At 49.2% G+C, this 16,883-nt stretch overlaps 1 protein-coding gene across 3 annotated transcripts; it reads right to left on the bottom strand.

Annotated features, from left to right (window-relative positions):
• Positions 1-2,670: 2,670 nt before the first annotated feature.
• KCTD21 (potassium channel tetramerization domain containing 21) lies at positions 2,671-16,781 on the bottom strand. Of its 3 annotated transcripts, none has more exons than XM_084772930.1 (2): positions 16,676-16,781; positions 2,671-3,651 (listed from the first exon to the last, which is right to left on the bottom strand). In XM_084772930.1, exon 2 carries the CDS (start codon positions 3,620-3,622, stop codon positions 2,840-2,842), a length of 783 nt encoding a protein of 260 aa, XP_084629056.1. In that variant the 5' UTR covers positions 3,623-3,651; positions 16,676-16,781; the 3' UTR covers positions 2,671-2,839. The 3 variants fall into 3 exon arrangements, with proteins under 3 accessions (XP_084629056.1, XP_084629057.1, XP_084629055.1); XM_084772931.1 differs by lacking the exon at positions 16,676-16,781 and adding an exon at positions 6,180-8,428; XM_084772929.1 differs by lacking the exon at positions 16,676-16,781 and adding an exon at positions 5,127-5,357.
• Between the last annotated feature and the right edge of the window lie 102 nt (positions 16,782-16,883).

The raw sequence follows: 16,883 nt of genomic DNA, 5'->3' as shown, positions 1-16,883 counted from the left end.
CACCCTTTCTGACGATGTGCTGCATGTGTGGGAACAACCTAGGTCAGGAGCTGACAGGAATAAAGATTCATCAGTGGTAATGCTAAATTGAGTATGGGTGAGCTCCCTCTGGAGTGAGGGGCGCAGAACAGCCCTGCCCTGCTCCCCTCTCTCATCCACTGCAATGGCACCACCCACTCTGCTCTGAGCTCCTCCTCACATTTTTGTTAGGCAGGTGGCTGAAGTCACCTGTCAATGTGAGCCTGGAGTTGTTGAGTGCAGCACCTGCCCCCGTCACACCCCCTTGCAGCAGGTGTGTGTGAGGACCACCGTGCTCACATGCCTCCCCTGCCTACCTTCAGTGTATCCTTGCATGATCTGTCAGTGGCTCACCCACTCTCCACCACCCAGGCTTTGTGGGAAGCTGATTTCCAGGCTGCCACACCCTATGGGCTTGTTATCTACACTCTGCCTGCAAAGTGGTCCCCCGTACCTACCTGAAAGAGCATCGGCTGAGCTGTGTCCCAGGACCAGCTGGGATTCCTACCAACTCTTTTCAGGTCCCTGGGGCAGGGGTGTTAACCCAATGAGGAAACAAATCAGGGAAGCTCTGTGACATGGCCAAGGAGCCAACAGTAAGCCAATGAGGTCAGCTCAAACCTGGGTCCACGTGATGTAAAACTGGAGACTTCCCCATTGGAAGCAGACACAGAGTAATCATCATTTATCATTTATTCTCACATACATTATTTTGTTTGATCCTCACAACGGTCCTGTGAGGTAGGTAGGGTTATGTATTACTATATGCCCATTTCACAGAGGAGGAAATGGAAGCGGCTCAGAGAGGCGAGTGGCTTGCATAGTCCCATAGTGTGTTAGTGCCTTGACACGTTCTGTACTTGCTCTAAGGCCAAGCTACTGAATTAGGAAGCACCAAAAAGATGGAGAAAGCAAAGTTTTATGGGGAGGAAAAAAGGGCAGTGTTGATTTCTGGGGTTTCTTCCTTGACTTATTTGAATATGGTCACAGCTTCTGCTTGTCCTATTGGGTTCTCTGAAGAACTTTCCAGAGAGCCACTGGTGCAGTGGCTCAAGTCAGCCACACAGACTCCCGAGTCCCACTGTAGGGAGAGAAAGGCCTTTACGGCATCAGGACCGGGTTTTGCCTAGGATGTTGAAAACTCCCCGTCTACATGGTGTTAACTATGGAATCCCTTTGCTCTGTCCACCCACGGATGCCTGCACCAGAACTCCCTGGCTGTGTCTGGAGCGCTTCTCCAGTGGGTTAGAGTCTGGGACTCTCATAGCTATGGTCACTCCAGAGGTCAGTCGCAGTGTGCAGGTCCATAAGCCTCCTCACTGGCTGGGGAATAGTAGTCTGGACTTCTTGTCCTTAATATATCCTAGGTGGCCCATAGGGACTTAGGATGGGATAGTACAACAGGCGAGGCTGCTGTCCTAGCAGAAGGGTTTGGAGCTGGACATTTGCTCAGGGCACTGTGATGGTACAGGGCAGTTCCGTACTGCCTGCTGAACACTGTTTTCCAACACCCTAGATCTCCTCAGTCAGTGATTTTCCAGCCAGAAATAATCAGGTGCACGCTGAGCAGTGGCTGGTGGCGAGGGTGATGGACTGGGAGTCATGAGCAAGGCAGAGCCACGTGAGAGAGGGTTGACTCAGAAGGATGGAAAGGAGCTAATTCTGCTAAAGACAAATGGCAAACGGGAATCAGCTCTGAGTAATGTGTCTTCAAAGTGTCCAGTCAAAGCAGGGACACACCTGTGTGTGTAAAGGGAGGTCTAACAAGAAGACCTAGCGCAGGACAGATTTTGGGTCAATACTGAAAGAACTTTCTAACAGCCAGCACTGCTCAACCACGGCAGAAACTGCCTTGGGAATATTGAGCACTCCGTCACCACGGGGTATGCGAGCTGGCATTAAGTGTTCCCTTGGAGGTACTCAAGGGGAGGCACTCACCCCCAAAGGTGCTGGGGCGTCCTGGAGGAAGGGGAAGAACTAAGGAGCTAGTGGATTATTTTCCAACCCTGAGAGTCCACCATATACCGGTTTAAACTGACTGGTTCCAGTGATGCTTCCAGTCATGGGGAAAGGGCTGTGAGAATCGGGCAACCGCAGGGTCATGAGGCGTCCTTCATCTTCTTCACTTCAATAGTCACATCTTTGCAGGGAAAACAATATCTGAAGCCAAGAATCCTTCGATTCAGCCTCCTCAGGAGGGGCATCCCCTCCCACTGAAGCCTGGACACTTGCTCCTCTAGGCCAAGACACAGCTCAACTCTCTCCCTGAGTGGAGCCACAAAGGGTCCTGGGGACTTATTGCATTCTAAAACACCCAAACACGGTTGCCTTTGGGCAAAGGAGTCCTGGTACCCAGGCACATCCAGAGCAAAGAGCAGGTGCGGTGGGATTTGATGTACATGTCATGTTCTAGGAAACTGAGAGGAGCCTCCTGTTCCAACCCTGCCTCTCAGCAGCCAGGGCTCTCTCTGGAGATGGGTTCACGAGGTACAGACCAGTGCTGTGGTGATAGCCTGTGAGAAAACTGCTGCTCCTCTGTCCCAGCCAGAGTCCTCCTGTGGGCTCTTGTTACATGTTTTGGCTGACTTTTAACTTGCCATCATGAACTACCCGTCACCAGCTCAAAACGGCGATGGTCAGAGGACACGTGGATTCCAGAAGGTGTACTTTATCATTGGGAATCGGGTCCAGCTATGCAATTAATACAGATTAGTATAGTGCTCTGCCTTGTGCCACAGGCGAGACACTCTCCTCAAAGCCTCGGCTGACACGAGCTTCCTGGGAACTCCTTCCCCAGCGTGACTGGGGTCTTTTTTTTTTTTTACCTGTACCGTATCAACCGGATGATCTTATTGTTCATAAAGTCCAGAGCGTGTGGGTGGGAGGAGTCGATGCAGAACCCATCGCTCAGTGCGATCTTCAGCACCTCCTCCACAAAGACCTGGAAGCTGTTGATCTGCTTGTTGGCAGGCACCACCCACAGGCGTTTGAGGTTCTGCTTGGTGTACTCTTCCTCGGGAAGGCCTTCCACATTGGCCACCCAGTCAAGAGTCAGGTGGTTGGGGTCCTGCAAGTGGCTGGTGATGGAGGAGAGGTTGCCATTGGAGCAGTAGAAGAGCTTGGAGCCAAGGAGTTTGAGGAAGAGGCAGGATGTGCTAAAGATGTTGGCGTTGAACACCTCCATGCTGGAAGACGACAGGCTGTAGATCTGCGGCGCCTCCCGCACGGTGAAGTGGACTGTCTGCACGCGCTGCTTCAGCGTGATGTTGAGCATGGCGTTCTTCTCGGCCTTGGAGAGTTCCACCTCCTTCTCCTGCAAGGCCTCAATCAGGGGCTGGACCTGGTAGAAGTCAGCTTCCCTGCGGAGCAGGCCCATCTCCTGGAAGTCCTCCGGCAGGTCCAGGTGGGAGGTCCGCAGGAAGTTGAGGATATAGCGGAACACTTTGCCATCGCGGTCAATGAAGCAGTTGCCCTGGCTGTCCCTCTTGGTGGGCATCTTCCCACTGAACATGGCGCCCAGCATGGAGTCAGGGAAGCTGGTCAGTGTTGCCAGTGAGGTTGTGTAGAGCTTCCCCCCAACATTCAGTGTGATGGGGTCAGACATGGTAGGGGCCTGGGTGCCTGGAAACAGTTCTAGATGGGGAAGATGAGAAATGGCTATTAGCCAACCATCTCTGCACAGTCCCAGTCCCTAACTCCTGATTACAGAGCATGCCTACATTGAGTGTGCAATGTGCTAATGTGTAACGAATGGCTGGTAACTGCCACACTATGCAAAGCTTATTAGACTCACAAGGGAACACAGACAGACAACAGACACACACACACACACACACATACACACACACACACACACACACACACACACACACAGAGCCTATGTCCTAGTACTCAGAGGGATTTTTGAAAAGCTTCTTTGGTGATTTCAAATGTTCACGGATGCTAGAGAACCATTGGTCTGTGGAAGAAAGTCAAATGCCTGCGACAGAAACTTCCTGAATTCTTTTATGAATATTAATTTGCACACATTACAGTCCTGCCATCTTTGACATAGACAGTGTCATTATCCATCCCTGCTGCAGACGAGGACAGCTGGGCCAGGACTTATTCCTGGTTTAGAGAAGAAGTGTAAGAGAATTCAAACTCAGGTTCCTTTTTTTGTGAAAGAAAAATGTGTAAATGCTTACTATTCTTTGAAGTACTTAGCGGATGCTTTCTGATTGGGCTCAGTACTCTCACTGCATCAGTGGTGATACAAAGTGAATTGCTTTTCTCATTCAATTTACAAATGGTTGTAACTAGTGCCATTTCCATCTGTCCACCGGAATGTACCATGGATCACTTAGGTTTTGGCCTCCAAATGATAATCTTTTTCAGACCCGCCCCCTCATCAGATCACCTGGCACAGGAAGGAACATCCTGCTTTGCATGAAGATGCTCATCGCATTCCTCAGCCATCTGAAGCTGCCTGCAGAGCACTGTTGCTTCCTGAAAGTACTTTTCCCTCGGCTGGAGATGGCTCAGCAGTCAGAGCATTCAGTCAGAGCACTGTAGAGGACGGTGTATGTGTGTGTGTGTGTGTGTGTGTGTGTGTGTGTGTATGTGTGTGTGTGTGTGTGTGTTCAATTCTCAGCTCTTATAGGCTCAAAACTGCCTGTAACTCCAGTTCCAGAGGATCTAATGCCCTTTTCTGGCTTCTGAGGGCACTATATGCATGCAGTGCACAGACATACACGCAGGCAGAACATGTATATATACACACACACAATAGTAATCAACAAAATGTTTTTTGGAAGATAGTAAAAATGCCCCCACTGCCCCCAGACTCCAGCATCTAGGGCACTGGCCTCCTTTAGCTGGATCTCGCATCTTTGTAAGGTTCTACAGAGCTACGGACTCCTGTAGAAGGGCTCAGCAGTGCCACCCTGACCGTGGAGGTAGGTAAACCAAGAGAAGGAAGCCTCAGTTCTGCCCTGCAGAAGAAGTCATGCTGGGTGCGCGCGTGGGGAGGGTAGAGACAGTGGAGGTGTGCTGGCGAGACAGATGCGTGAAGCGCTGGGGCAGTGAATGCTGGCACAGGAAGAAACATCCTGCTCATCCACACTTACTGCCAGGGTAGGGAAACAGGTCCATGGAGGTGGGGTAGGACAGCAGAGGCAGCACACACATCTCTGTACATCTCTATGTGAAGAGGATCTCTATGAGACCCTGGTTCTCTCCCGAGTTGGGCCAGGATGGATAAAGATGCTTGAAAAGGGAGTGTCCCCTTTCAAGTCCTTCTCAGTGTAATGGGGAGTTTTGATATTGCAGAAAGGCATTAACCATCTGGAGTGTGTGAAGAGGAACCAGCCCACGATGCAGTTACAAAACTCTTGGCAGAAACATGGAGCAGATGGGCTGTGAGGCACTGGGCAGGTCTGACAGAGCTGGATGGGCAAGCAGCCGTGGAAGGGCAGAGGCCAGCACTTGCAAACAGCAGCTGGGACGGGTGACAGGGCTCACAGCTGAGTCAGGCACAGGCAGGGCCCGGGAGTGGGTCGCCTTTACTCTGGATTCAATGAACTAATCCAGAATGTTCTTTTTCTTTCTTCTTTCCCACCCCCAAACTCTGGTCTCCTCTTCCTTTTCTTTTTAGACAACAATCTGCGTGTTTTGGTTTTTCTATCCTTGAGAAATGTCGCCCGCTCCCCATTCCTGCCTTTCTAAGACACTGGACTTCAAGCGGAAGCTTTGGCAAGTGTTCAGCTCCATAAGCTCATGCATCACAGGGGCCGGACTGAGTTTCCAGACAGTTTTGGCTCCAAAGACTCTGCATCTCTTCAGGTGTTAGTGTGGAAGTGTCAAGTGGGGAGGGTGGTAGCCACGGAGCTTTCCTGGAGATCTATGGGTGGGGCTGAAACACCGTTTCTCAGCTTGCACAAGGTAGCAGAGTATGGTCTCAGGACTCACTAAAAGGCAGGATGTTAAAACTGAGGTGAACAAAAGGATGCTCTAAGGGAAGTGAAACATTCAATCCCACAAGGAAGCTTGTTAAGCCCCCAAAATAAATAAACTATGAGGCTGGCAGAGAGAGACATTCTTTCAAACAAGCCAAGCTGCCTGGAGAAGGCTCAGACCACATGGGCCACCTGAGATAGTTTCCAACCTATTGAACTGCCTACCAGCTGTGTGGTGTGCTCCAGCTGTTTGTTAGCACGCTTCTGGTGATGCGCACAGCTTCTGGTGACGCGCACAGCTTCTGGTGATGCGCACAGCTTCTGGTGATGCGCACAGCAATGCAGATGTCTGAGCCATTTCTCCTCCTCTAATAGCCCAACAAAACTCACTGGTTCACCATGTTGGATGGACTTTGGTGGTTTCCTCTCTTATGGGAGCTGCTAGAAGATTCTAGGCCAGTTTGGGCTTTATAAGACTCTTGTTTCAAAACCTCCCAAATCAAAGCCCAAACCAAAGAAAAAAGCAACAACACAAAGAAATATTAAGCACTACTATCTGTTAGAGGCATGGAATTAAAATCACGAATAACATGGCATGTCTATGAAAATAAAAGTGCTCAGCTGGAGAGATGGCTCAGAGGTTAAGAATGTTGGCTGCTCTTCCTAAAGGTCCCGAGTTCAATTCCCAGCAACCATATGGTGGCTTACAACCATCTATAATGAGATCTGGTGCCCTCTTTTGGTATGCAGGGGTACATGCAGGCAGAACACTGTATAAATGGATCTTTTAAAAAGTGTTGATGAAAAAACCCAGCAATTCCAAATGCTGGTGAGCACACAGTGGTGGAGAGTGGCATACTGCTGAAAAGAAAGCAAGAATGTGGGCTGGAGAGATGGCTCAGAGGTTAAGAGCACTGGCTGCTCTTCCAGAGGTCCTGAGTTCAGTTCCCGGCAACCACATGGTGGCTTACAACCATCTGTAATGAGACCTAATGTCCTATTCTAGCATGTATACGTAAATAGAATAGTCATACATAAAGTAAATAAATACTCTTTTAAAAAAAGAAAGCAAGATTGGTTCTGCTGCTGCCATATGATCAAGTGACTCCGCTCCTGCAGAGATGAAGCGTGTACCCATGGAACCCTGCGTGTGACTCCTGCAGAGAGGAAGCGTGTGCCCATGGAACCCTGCGTGTGACTCCTGCAGAGAGGAAGCCGTGTGCCCATGGAACCCTGCATGCGCATGCCTAACACAGCTTCATTCATGATAGCTGAAACCCAGAAACTACTAAAATATAAACAAATTGTGCTACAGTTATATAATGGAATAGAAATGACTCAGAAATATACATTATATATAAGCTTTACACATACACACACAGGGTTCACCACACAGATGAAAAGCATTACCACAAGTGAAAGAAGCCAGCCTCAGAAATGTGCATGAGCTTATTTGTATTATGTCTTGACAAGGAAAACTAGAGAGAGAGATCTGCTAGAGGCCATGCTGGGGAGAAGACATGGGCTCTGAAGAGGCATAGGGGAATATTTTGGAGTGATGGAAATTCTGAGCATCTTGATGTCCTGGGGGCCAAAACTTATAACTTAAGAAGAATGAGTTTTATTATCTATAAATTATCTCTATAAGCTAGAACCGAGAGTGGTGTCCATATTAGTGAGGCATGAAATCAACATAGTAAGTGGGCTGTGACCAGTGGCACCTACTGCAGTGAGATGTTTGCTCCAGTTATGTGTATGTGTACTTGACCATTAAATGTTACCCCACAGTGAGACACTGGCATGCTGAGTGCTTTAAAGTAAAATCAAAATTACAGAATGGGTTGTGATGATAGGAAAGAGAAAGAGAAAAAATTCCATCCTTTGAAAGTGAGACCTGAATCTGTGACATAAACTGACAGCACATAGCTTCACAAGTGAAAAAAAAACATGGAAATGCACAGTAGTTTTGCAAATGGACCCCAGAGAAGATTACTGAGGTCTATATAGTGAACATAGGGGCGGGGTGCCTGCCACACAGCTGTGTGTGGGGTAAGACACCGACATGGTAATACTGGTTCTTCTGGGTAGTAAGAGCTGTCCACAGAGGAAAGGGTGACAGCCTGGCCCTGGGCGTGCAGCTCCTTAGTCTGTGATTCAGTGTGTCCTTCAGGTTGAGAGCCAGGGGAGCTATTAGTCTTAGTCTATGGTCGTGTAAGGAATCTCCAGAGAAAGCCCTTCCTTCTCTTGGGGGAGGTGTTAGGAGCTAGAAATGTAGGAGGTCAGAGATGCACTCAGCACACTATGTCACACTTTCATGCTTTGGGGAATCATCTTCTGAGCCCCTAGTCCTTTGAGAACAATGGCAGGACTCATGTCTGCATGGTGACTGTCCAGCACACAGTAGGTCCTTTGAGAACAATGGCAGGACTCATGTCTGCATGGTGACTGTCCAGCACACAGTAGGTCCTTTGAGAACAATGGCAGGACTCATGTCTGCATGGTGACTGTCCAGCACACAGTAGGTCCTTTGAGAACAATGGCAGGACTCATGTCTGCATGGTGACTGTCCAGCACACAGTAGGTCCTTTGAGAACAATGGCAGGACTCATGTCTGCATGGTGACTGTCCAGCACACAGTAGGTCCTTTGAGAACAATGGCAGGACTCATGTCTGCATGGTGACTGTCCAGCACACAGTAGGTCCAGGTGGATTCATGTGATAAGAACTATGCATCCCAGTCCTAGGTCAGGGTTCTAAAACACTGGTTATTTCCATGTGAAAAAGCCCTGGAAGCTCCTTTTGGTATAACTATTGATCTTGGCCCCACTTCCTGAAATACATAAGAAAGGAGCATCTTCTCACATTCCTAACAAGCCCCTGCCAACAACAGTGTTGTTTATGTCAGCAGCTGCTTCTAGACAGCCCTTAAGGACAGTGACCGGTGCCAGAAAACTCAGCTATTAGAGGGTTGAACCCTCACCTTCCAGCAGGGACCAGAGAGTGGTAAGCACCATGTCTAAATCATTTACTCAGCTATGCTCACATATTGAAGCCCCCACAAACACCCAAAAAACAGAATTAGGAGTTGGTGAGCCCAAAGAGGTACCAGGAAGGTGGGTACCGGGGGAGAATGGGGCTGCTGGCCTTTTCTCCGAACCTGGCCATATACTACCTTTTCCTCTGGCCTTTTCTGACTTAGCCTTCTGCAATAAGCTACACGTCTACTAAATAGATTGTCTTCATGCATTCTCCAGAACATTCTCATAAATCATCCGGCCTGGGTAGGAGGTCATGGGGACCTCTGATTACAGTCAGCTGGTCAGAAGCACACATGAGAACTTACAGTTGCAACTGGCATCGGAGGAAGGAAGTGCAGTCCTCTGTGCTTGTAGGGTCTGTACTAACTCTAGGAAGACAATGTCAGAGAATTATTATGTTTGGTGTTGGCGTAGGAGTAAAGGGTTCTCCCTGGGGAGGGTGCTGCCTCAGAATGACAGGATAGGCTCATATATTTGAATGTTTAGTCACCAGGGAGTAGAGCTGTTTGGGAGGATTAGGATTAGGATTAGGAAGGAAATGTGGCCTTGCTGGAGGAAAGGTGTCAGTGGGGTTAGGCTTTGAGGTTCTAAAAGCCTAAGCCAGGCTCAGTGTTTTTCCCTCGTGTTGTCTGTGGGTCAGGAAGTAAAGCTCTCCAGTTCCGGGGCCATGCCTGCCTGTGTGCTGCCACACTCCCTGTTATGTGATGATAATGGACTAACCTTCTGAAATTGCAAGCAAGCCCCCGATTAAATGCTTTTTGATATAAATATTGCAGCTGGGTGGTGGCAGAACACGCCTTTAATCTCAGTACTCAGAAGGCAGAGGCAAGGGAATCTCTGAGTTCAAGGCCAGCCTGGTCTATAGAGCGAGTTGCTGGATGACAACCAGGGCTTTACCCTGTCTCAAAAAACCAGAATGAATAAGTAAGTAAGTAAGTAAGTAAGTAAGTAAGTAAGTAAGTAAGTAAGTTAAGTAAGTAAGTAAGTGTTGCTTGGTCATGGTGTCTCTTCGTAACAACAGAAGAGGCACTAAGATGCCGGGTAGGAGTGTAACTCAGTGGTAGAGTACTTGCCTGATGTTGAGGCCCTGGGCTCAGAAAGTGGTGTGTAAGGGTTAAGTAGTACAGCTCAGGAGGATCTAGTTTCCATGCCCAGCACTACAGACAGACAGACAGACAGACAGACAGACAGACAAAACTGGCAGTGAAAGCTAAAAGCAACAGAAGGTGTAACAGCCTCTGAGACCTCTTGAAGCACCTTGTTTGAATACCACTCTGCAACTTGCTTGGCAAACCAGTGGCTGCCACCTGTTGTTGGGCCTCACTTAACACTTGGTAACTCTTAGCTCATTTTAATTAATTCTTTTCATTTTTGGTGGTGGGAATCAGTCTAGAATTTCCTGCATTTTAGGCATGCATTCTATCACTGAGGTATATCTCCACCATTCAAATATACATACATACATACATACATACATACATACATACATACATACATACATACATTTGTAGTGTGGGGCATAAACTCCGCGAGCTTGGGGATGCTAGACAGTCTATCTACTCCTGTGGAACATCCTTAGCCCTACTTTTAATAGTGATACATAGAAAAGTACAAAGAATGATTCTGTTGTGCTAAGTGCTTTGCTCCATGTCTTTACAAGCACACCTTGCAGTGGTCTAGGATAGAGAACTCTCAAGTATGACCAAACGAAGCCAGAATACACCACGTCCCTTTGGCTTATTGATTATTTAGTTATTTTGAGAAAGTGCAGACACCGGAGCAGCTCTGGAAAAATGCATTCCGTAGGAAGGGAACTTGCAAGTACAAAGGGGACTCATTAGGGCTGAGGAGAGAGCTACTGGGAGACGGCGTTGCTCAACCTGAGAAACCGACCCCGATTCACTACACAGTCCCTCCCCCAACTCCCCCATAAATCCCCACCACTGCCAGAAGCCCCAAGCTCACCTTCCCTTCTCTAGCCCAGGATGCTGTCTGAACTTCAATGACAAATTCTTTGGGGCTCTTATCTGTGGAATTCTCAGATGTGCACAAACTAACCAAAATGGGCTTTCTCCTGTTCGTCTGCTTTGTGTCAGTCAAGTTAAAGTTCATCCTAGACCCGTTTTCTCTTTGCTTCAACACTACTACCCTCTCCAGTTTGCAGATGAGGACAGTTGAGGCTCGCAGTCACATATCTAGTTAGTGGAGGAGCTGAGATCTGAACCCGATGTTGAATCTCACACCTCTGTTCATTTCCCTCCTGTCACAGGACCTCAGTGTACAATGAAGGCAAGAGATGCCCACCAGCCTGGAGCTCTGCCAGGGGCCAAATGCCAAGATGACGAACAGCTCCTGCACAGCACAGGTCTGTGCAGTCAAAACCGTACTACTTCAGAGGAAACCCAAGATGTCCACTGAAAAAGCAAGGCCCCCAAACCCAGGTCTTTAAAGGTCAGATTCAAAAGATGAAGGAGGATGCAAACCTAGTCGGGACATAGAAGAAGTTCCAGGCAGCACCCCCGCATGTGAATGAACGGTTCTCTTAGGAAGGTTTTCCAAGAGGTGAAGCTAAAGTTCCACTTGCCTGCCCACTTAAAACGCAAGAAGAAAAACCACTCTCTGCCTCTGAGGAGACCATATGCGTCAAACCAGGAGATGGTAGTGCCTTGCTGCTCCCTAAGAGCCTTTGACAGGGCAGTGGGGGCCAGAGTGTCCCACCTGGCTCTGTGGGAAGGAGCAGTTTCAGTCTAGGGACTGAAAAACATCCCTTGTAATGTTTAATTAAGATCCCCAAAATAGAAATCTTTGAGAGGTTCCATAAGAGCTGTGCCCTGCAATCCTCAGCCCTTGCAGACTTGAGGAGGGTATTTGTGTGTGGCCAACCTGGCTGTAGGTGTGTTAAATATAGTGGCTCTTTAAGCTCTACAACACTATTACCTCAGGGGAAACTGAGGCTCAGGAGATTAGATTAACTTGCCCAAAACAGTGGCAGGCTGTGTGCCCATACTACTCTGCCAGGAGGGTGGACATGTATTCTGCAGCCTTTGGAAGTGAGGGTCTTTGTCCCTGTAGGTGTTTTCACACCTGCCAACCTCAACTTGGTCCTGATCCATATGCCAGGGGCCAGACAGTGAATATTTCCTTTGACATACTCAGAGCCATATGAGGCATCTCCCAGAAGGTGATGTCATTAAAATGCCACAGCAGCAGTGTGAGGTGCTGTGATTATCATCTTGGTTCCAGAATTATAAAACCAAGGCCTAGAGTAGCAAACACAGCTACCTGAGACCACATCCTGAGAGGAGGCTGGGCTAGATTTCCAGATGAGGACTTGAGCCTGTGCCCTGGCTGGTACTGCACGCAGCCGGACTTTACTAAGGCCCATAAGCAGAATTTGAATAAAGGCTTGTGATGCTGGAGATCAAACCAGGACCCTGTTGATGCTATGCAGGTGCTGTACCACTGAGTTACTGAGCCCAAACCAAAAGATATTACGGTTGCCTAAAATAATGCTAAGGACTAGAGAGATAGGACCTTTTATGTGCAGTCAGTGAAGACCAGCTGTTGTAACAATCATAAACCCACAAGTAATAGCTCCTCTGTTTCGTTCACTCTGAGGGCCCAGAAATGATCTGTAACCTATGAGCATACCCGTGTGGGTCTTTCTAGGCATCTCCTACAGGAGAGAGTGCCTATAAAAGGAACTAGGACTTCCTGGAAAATGGATTGTTCCTGGGTTTTATTTAAAGGAAACGTTCCAGGTGGGCCCCGAACTTCTTTTGTTAGATAATAAAGGACAAAGACTACTAAGATCATGTCAGAAACACTTAGGAGTTGATCTCAAGAACAAATTTAGTAAAATCTGAGCACTAAAATTAATAACAATAATAGATTTTATCACACTGAAATTTTTAATGGGTCCATAATATTACTGCAAACACAGAAAAGGGGGTGAGGAAGGAAGAGGGCGTGAGAAAGAAGAAAATGTTATTCTATAAATGGGACACCAGGCGGGTGGGTGGGCCTGGTGCTTGTCTTAGTTTCCTTTCCTGTTGCTGTGATAAAATATCCTGACTGAAAAGTCTCAAGAGTGGAGCTTGTTCTAGATCACTGTTCCAGGCACACTCTATCACAGCCAGGGAGTCACCAGTGGCGGGGGCTACGGCACAGCACATGGTAACACTGCATCCGCACTCAAGAAGCAGAGGGCGATGAGCACACCGTTCCCTCTCCCCATTTGTACAGTCAGGGACCGGTCCCACCCACCACTAAGATGGGCCTTGTGTCTGGATGTGGTGGCACATGCTTTTAATCCCAGCACTCTGGGAGGCAGAGGCAGGTGAATCTCTGTATATTCAAAGGCCAGCCTGGTCTACAAAGTGAGTCCAGGACAGCCAAGGCTACACAGAGAAACCCTGTCTTGAAAATCAAAAATAAATAAATAAATAATAGAGAAAAGGGGGGGGATGTGCCACAGACACTTTCCCTGTTACCATGGAGACGTGTGCCATGACATTAACCACTAACCAAACGGCTTCCTGAAGCCCCTGGTATCTGCCTTCTAAAGTGATGGAAGGAGAAGTACGCATTTCCAAAACGCCAGAGACAAAAATAGCTAGGACCCAATCGTTAGTGAGCCAATCAGACACAAACAGATGAGATGCCTCTCTCCAGATAAATGACTTGCTCAAAGAGAGGTTAGCAAATGCAGTGTGTGGCTCTAGACTGGATCTGATCATTAAAGGCAACAACTAAAGGTTTTCGGAGAAGGGCAGTCTGGAAAATGTTTAATACCAAGTGCTTATTTGGTAACACCAAAGGTAGGATTATAATTATTTGGAAACTGCCATTTTAATGAAATGGACATATATTGGAGAATTTAGGAAAAAGTTTCTTTTTTTTTTTTTCCTAGACAAGGTTTCACTCTGTACTCAAGGCTGGCCTAGAAGCAATCTTCCTGCTTAGTGTCACAAGTGCTGGGATCAGGCACGTGCCACCATGCCTGGCCAAGACACTCTCAGTCTCTTCCCTTCTCTGCTCACTCTTTCCGTTTCTCTCCTTTCTTTTGTGTAACAGGTTTTCATAATCCTGCCCTGCCCTAGCTGGTTTGGAGCTCTCAGGCCCAAGTGACCCTCTTGCCTCAGTCTCCTGAGTAGCTTGGACTGTAGGGACAAGCTATCAAGCCTGGCTTGTAAGTTAAAGTAGCCGGGAGATGTGTGTGTGTGCTTGTCCAGGTAAAAGCAAATGTGGTTAAGCATGAATAGGTGAATGCAGGCTGCACTTGGAATTTATTACAGGTCTGGCATTTGGAGAGACTAAGATAGTCATCTAGGTCTAACGGTTGAAGATGTTTCTGAGTGGGAGGTCCGTCCAGCTGGACCTGTGGGAGATGTCCCACAGGAACAGCCTGCCCCTCCTCCATGCTGGGATCCAGGCTTTGAGATATGGCTGTCTGGGCCTTGTTTCTGCTGCTTCCTCCTGAGCCTAGAATCTGCTGCTGTTAAGCAGCAGGAAGGAGATTCCTGCTGTGCATATTGAGAGCTACTCTTGCAGCCCATGTGTGTTGAACCCATGGGGCTTTGGGGTAGAGGACAGCCTATGGTCTTTGTGGTGAGTCAGTGTTTGCGGTAGGCTCTCCCAGGGAAGATGGTGCTGTACCAGGAATAAGAAGGGTTACAGCTGACTCAGCAGTTCAAGCTGGGCTAGCTACTCAGCATGCTGATTTCTACTAATCCTACAGGCCCACGGGATGCTTTCTCTCTCTTTTGGTTTTTGAAGACCGGGTTTCTCTGTGTAGCCCTGGCTGTCCTGGAACTCACTCTGTAATCTAGGCTGGCCTCAAACTCAGCGATCCGCTTGCTTCTGCCTCCCTAGTGCTGGGAATGAAGGCGTGCGACGTCACTTCCTGGTGAAGCAGACACTTTACAGACCAGTGTGACAAACCCTTTCCTCTGCAACTTGGCTTCCATCATCCCCTATGCCAGGAATTCTAAGGAAAAATCTCACTGGGCTGCCAGGCCTCCATATGGAATTCACACTGCCCTCTCCTTAGATTCACACCACTTTACACTCACTCCTTAGCACAACTACCCTACGTAGACAGGTGCCTGGCCTCCCTACTGGGACAAGGAAGCCCCTCTGCATCCCTCCCCAGAAACAGGCTGGGCAGGGAGTAGGGAAAGACATATTTTGATTTTGTTTAGTTAGAACTGTTTTCACCTTCCTTAACTGACTTGTTTACCAACAGGAATATTTATGCCCCCGTCTTGGAGATAAATACTTTTAAAAATGTTTCTTCATTTTGAAGTACTCTCTTGGATTTTCAATTTGGACTCAAAGGCGTTAAGACAAGGTCTAAGTGGCTGAGGTGCAATGGAGGCTTCCATTGTGTAGGGGACCCTACAAATCTCTAACATGACAATGTCTGAAGTGAGTAACGTCTTTCAATAAACCAACAGCTTCCCCGCCTTACCTAGGTAGACCACCAGGACCAAGACTTTGGCCCAGAGCCCCGCAGACTTCTCTCTCTTCCCTTCACACCCGACGGCAGTTATCTTTAGTCATCTTGCCCTGTCCTAGCTCAAAGAGGCCTACAGGCTGCTCCATGGGACCAACTTAGCAGTTCACATGAGGGGGCCTGGAATTTGTGGGCCTCGGTGGGGAAGGTGGGCGGGAGGAAGAACCCACCCAGCTAGGTGCAGTCTCCCTGCTTGCAAAGTCCCCAGCCCACCCCTCACCTGCACGCAGAGCTCTCCTGCTTTATCACATGGCTCTCCTCAAGGCACCCACACCATCTTTGAAGCATTCTCTTCCTGTGGTCTTTCCACTCCTCCCAACAGTGATCATTATAAACAAAGGGCTTTCAAACTACCCCAGCCTGAAGATCCCGTTAGGAGCGTTGGTTGCCTTATAGCTTGGCACTTGGAGGAGCTGAAGCCAACTTTGGAAGGGTGGGGAATCAGAACGCTGATTTCATTGCTACACTATTCCCCCCCCCCGCCCCCCCCGCCCCCCCCCCCGCCCCAAACATGTTTCTCCTGAGGGCAGAAAAAGGTAGGGTCTTTGGCGCATTTGGGGCAAGCCACTCATCAACCTGTGTGCTTCAACTGGAAACCAGTATGGTGCGGCCTTCGTAGGACGTGAGAGGAGACTGAGGTATGTGTGTGACGCGCTGAGCTCCAGGAATGGGTTCTTTATTTCTAGTCGCATGGAAAGAATGGTGCTATGTACATCCACAGGCCCTGGTCCACACACAGCTCAGCTACACGCCCTGGGTTCGCCAGAGGTCCCCGTCATTCCTACGGTCCTGCCTTGCACCCCTCCACCTAACCTAGCACCCACTCCTCAGCTCTGAAACCAGCCCCCTCTGATCAGACAAGAAGCCCCCTTCTCACCTAGAGACCCGCCCCTCTCCCCACCCACCAAAGGCTCCTCCCACATCGCATCCCTTTTTCCCAGCTCCACCCCTCTGATAGCTCGGCCCACCTCCTCATCCCCACAAACGCGCCCCCTACAACTCCCTCCCCTGCCCCCCACCCCGCGGCCACGGGCGGGGCTAACCCCATTTCACAGATGAGAACAGCAAGGCTGAGACAGATGACTAGGACAGGTGCCCTGAGGGGCCCGTTATGTTTCCGCTGGGTCCCGAGCCTCGCCCCCCTCCCCCAGGCGCACCGCACCCACCTCCTGCCCTCGTTCGGCAGCCTCCCCTCCAGCCAGCGCAGCTTCTCTAGGGGGTGGGCCTGGCGGGGGCAGGGGCGGGCTGTCCTGGGCCGCGCGCTAGCCTCCGGGACGTGTAGTTCCTTCTGTGCGGCTCCCTGTGTTGCGCGCCCCATCCTGACTCCACTTCCCAGGAGGCAACGCGGAGAGCCCGCCCACTCCTGTCCCGCCC

Source organism: Acomys minous (genome assembly GCF_964271855.1).
Source record: "Acomys minous genome assembly, chromosome: 2".
Taxonomy (NCBI): domain Eukaryota; kingdom Metazoa; phylum Chordata; class Mammalia; order Rodentia; family Muridae; genus Acomys; species Acomys minous.
The sequence above is the reverse complement of the archived record's forward strand: the minus strand, read 5'-3'. Positions and strand labels throughout refer to the sequence as shown.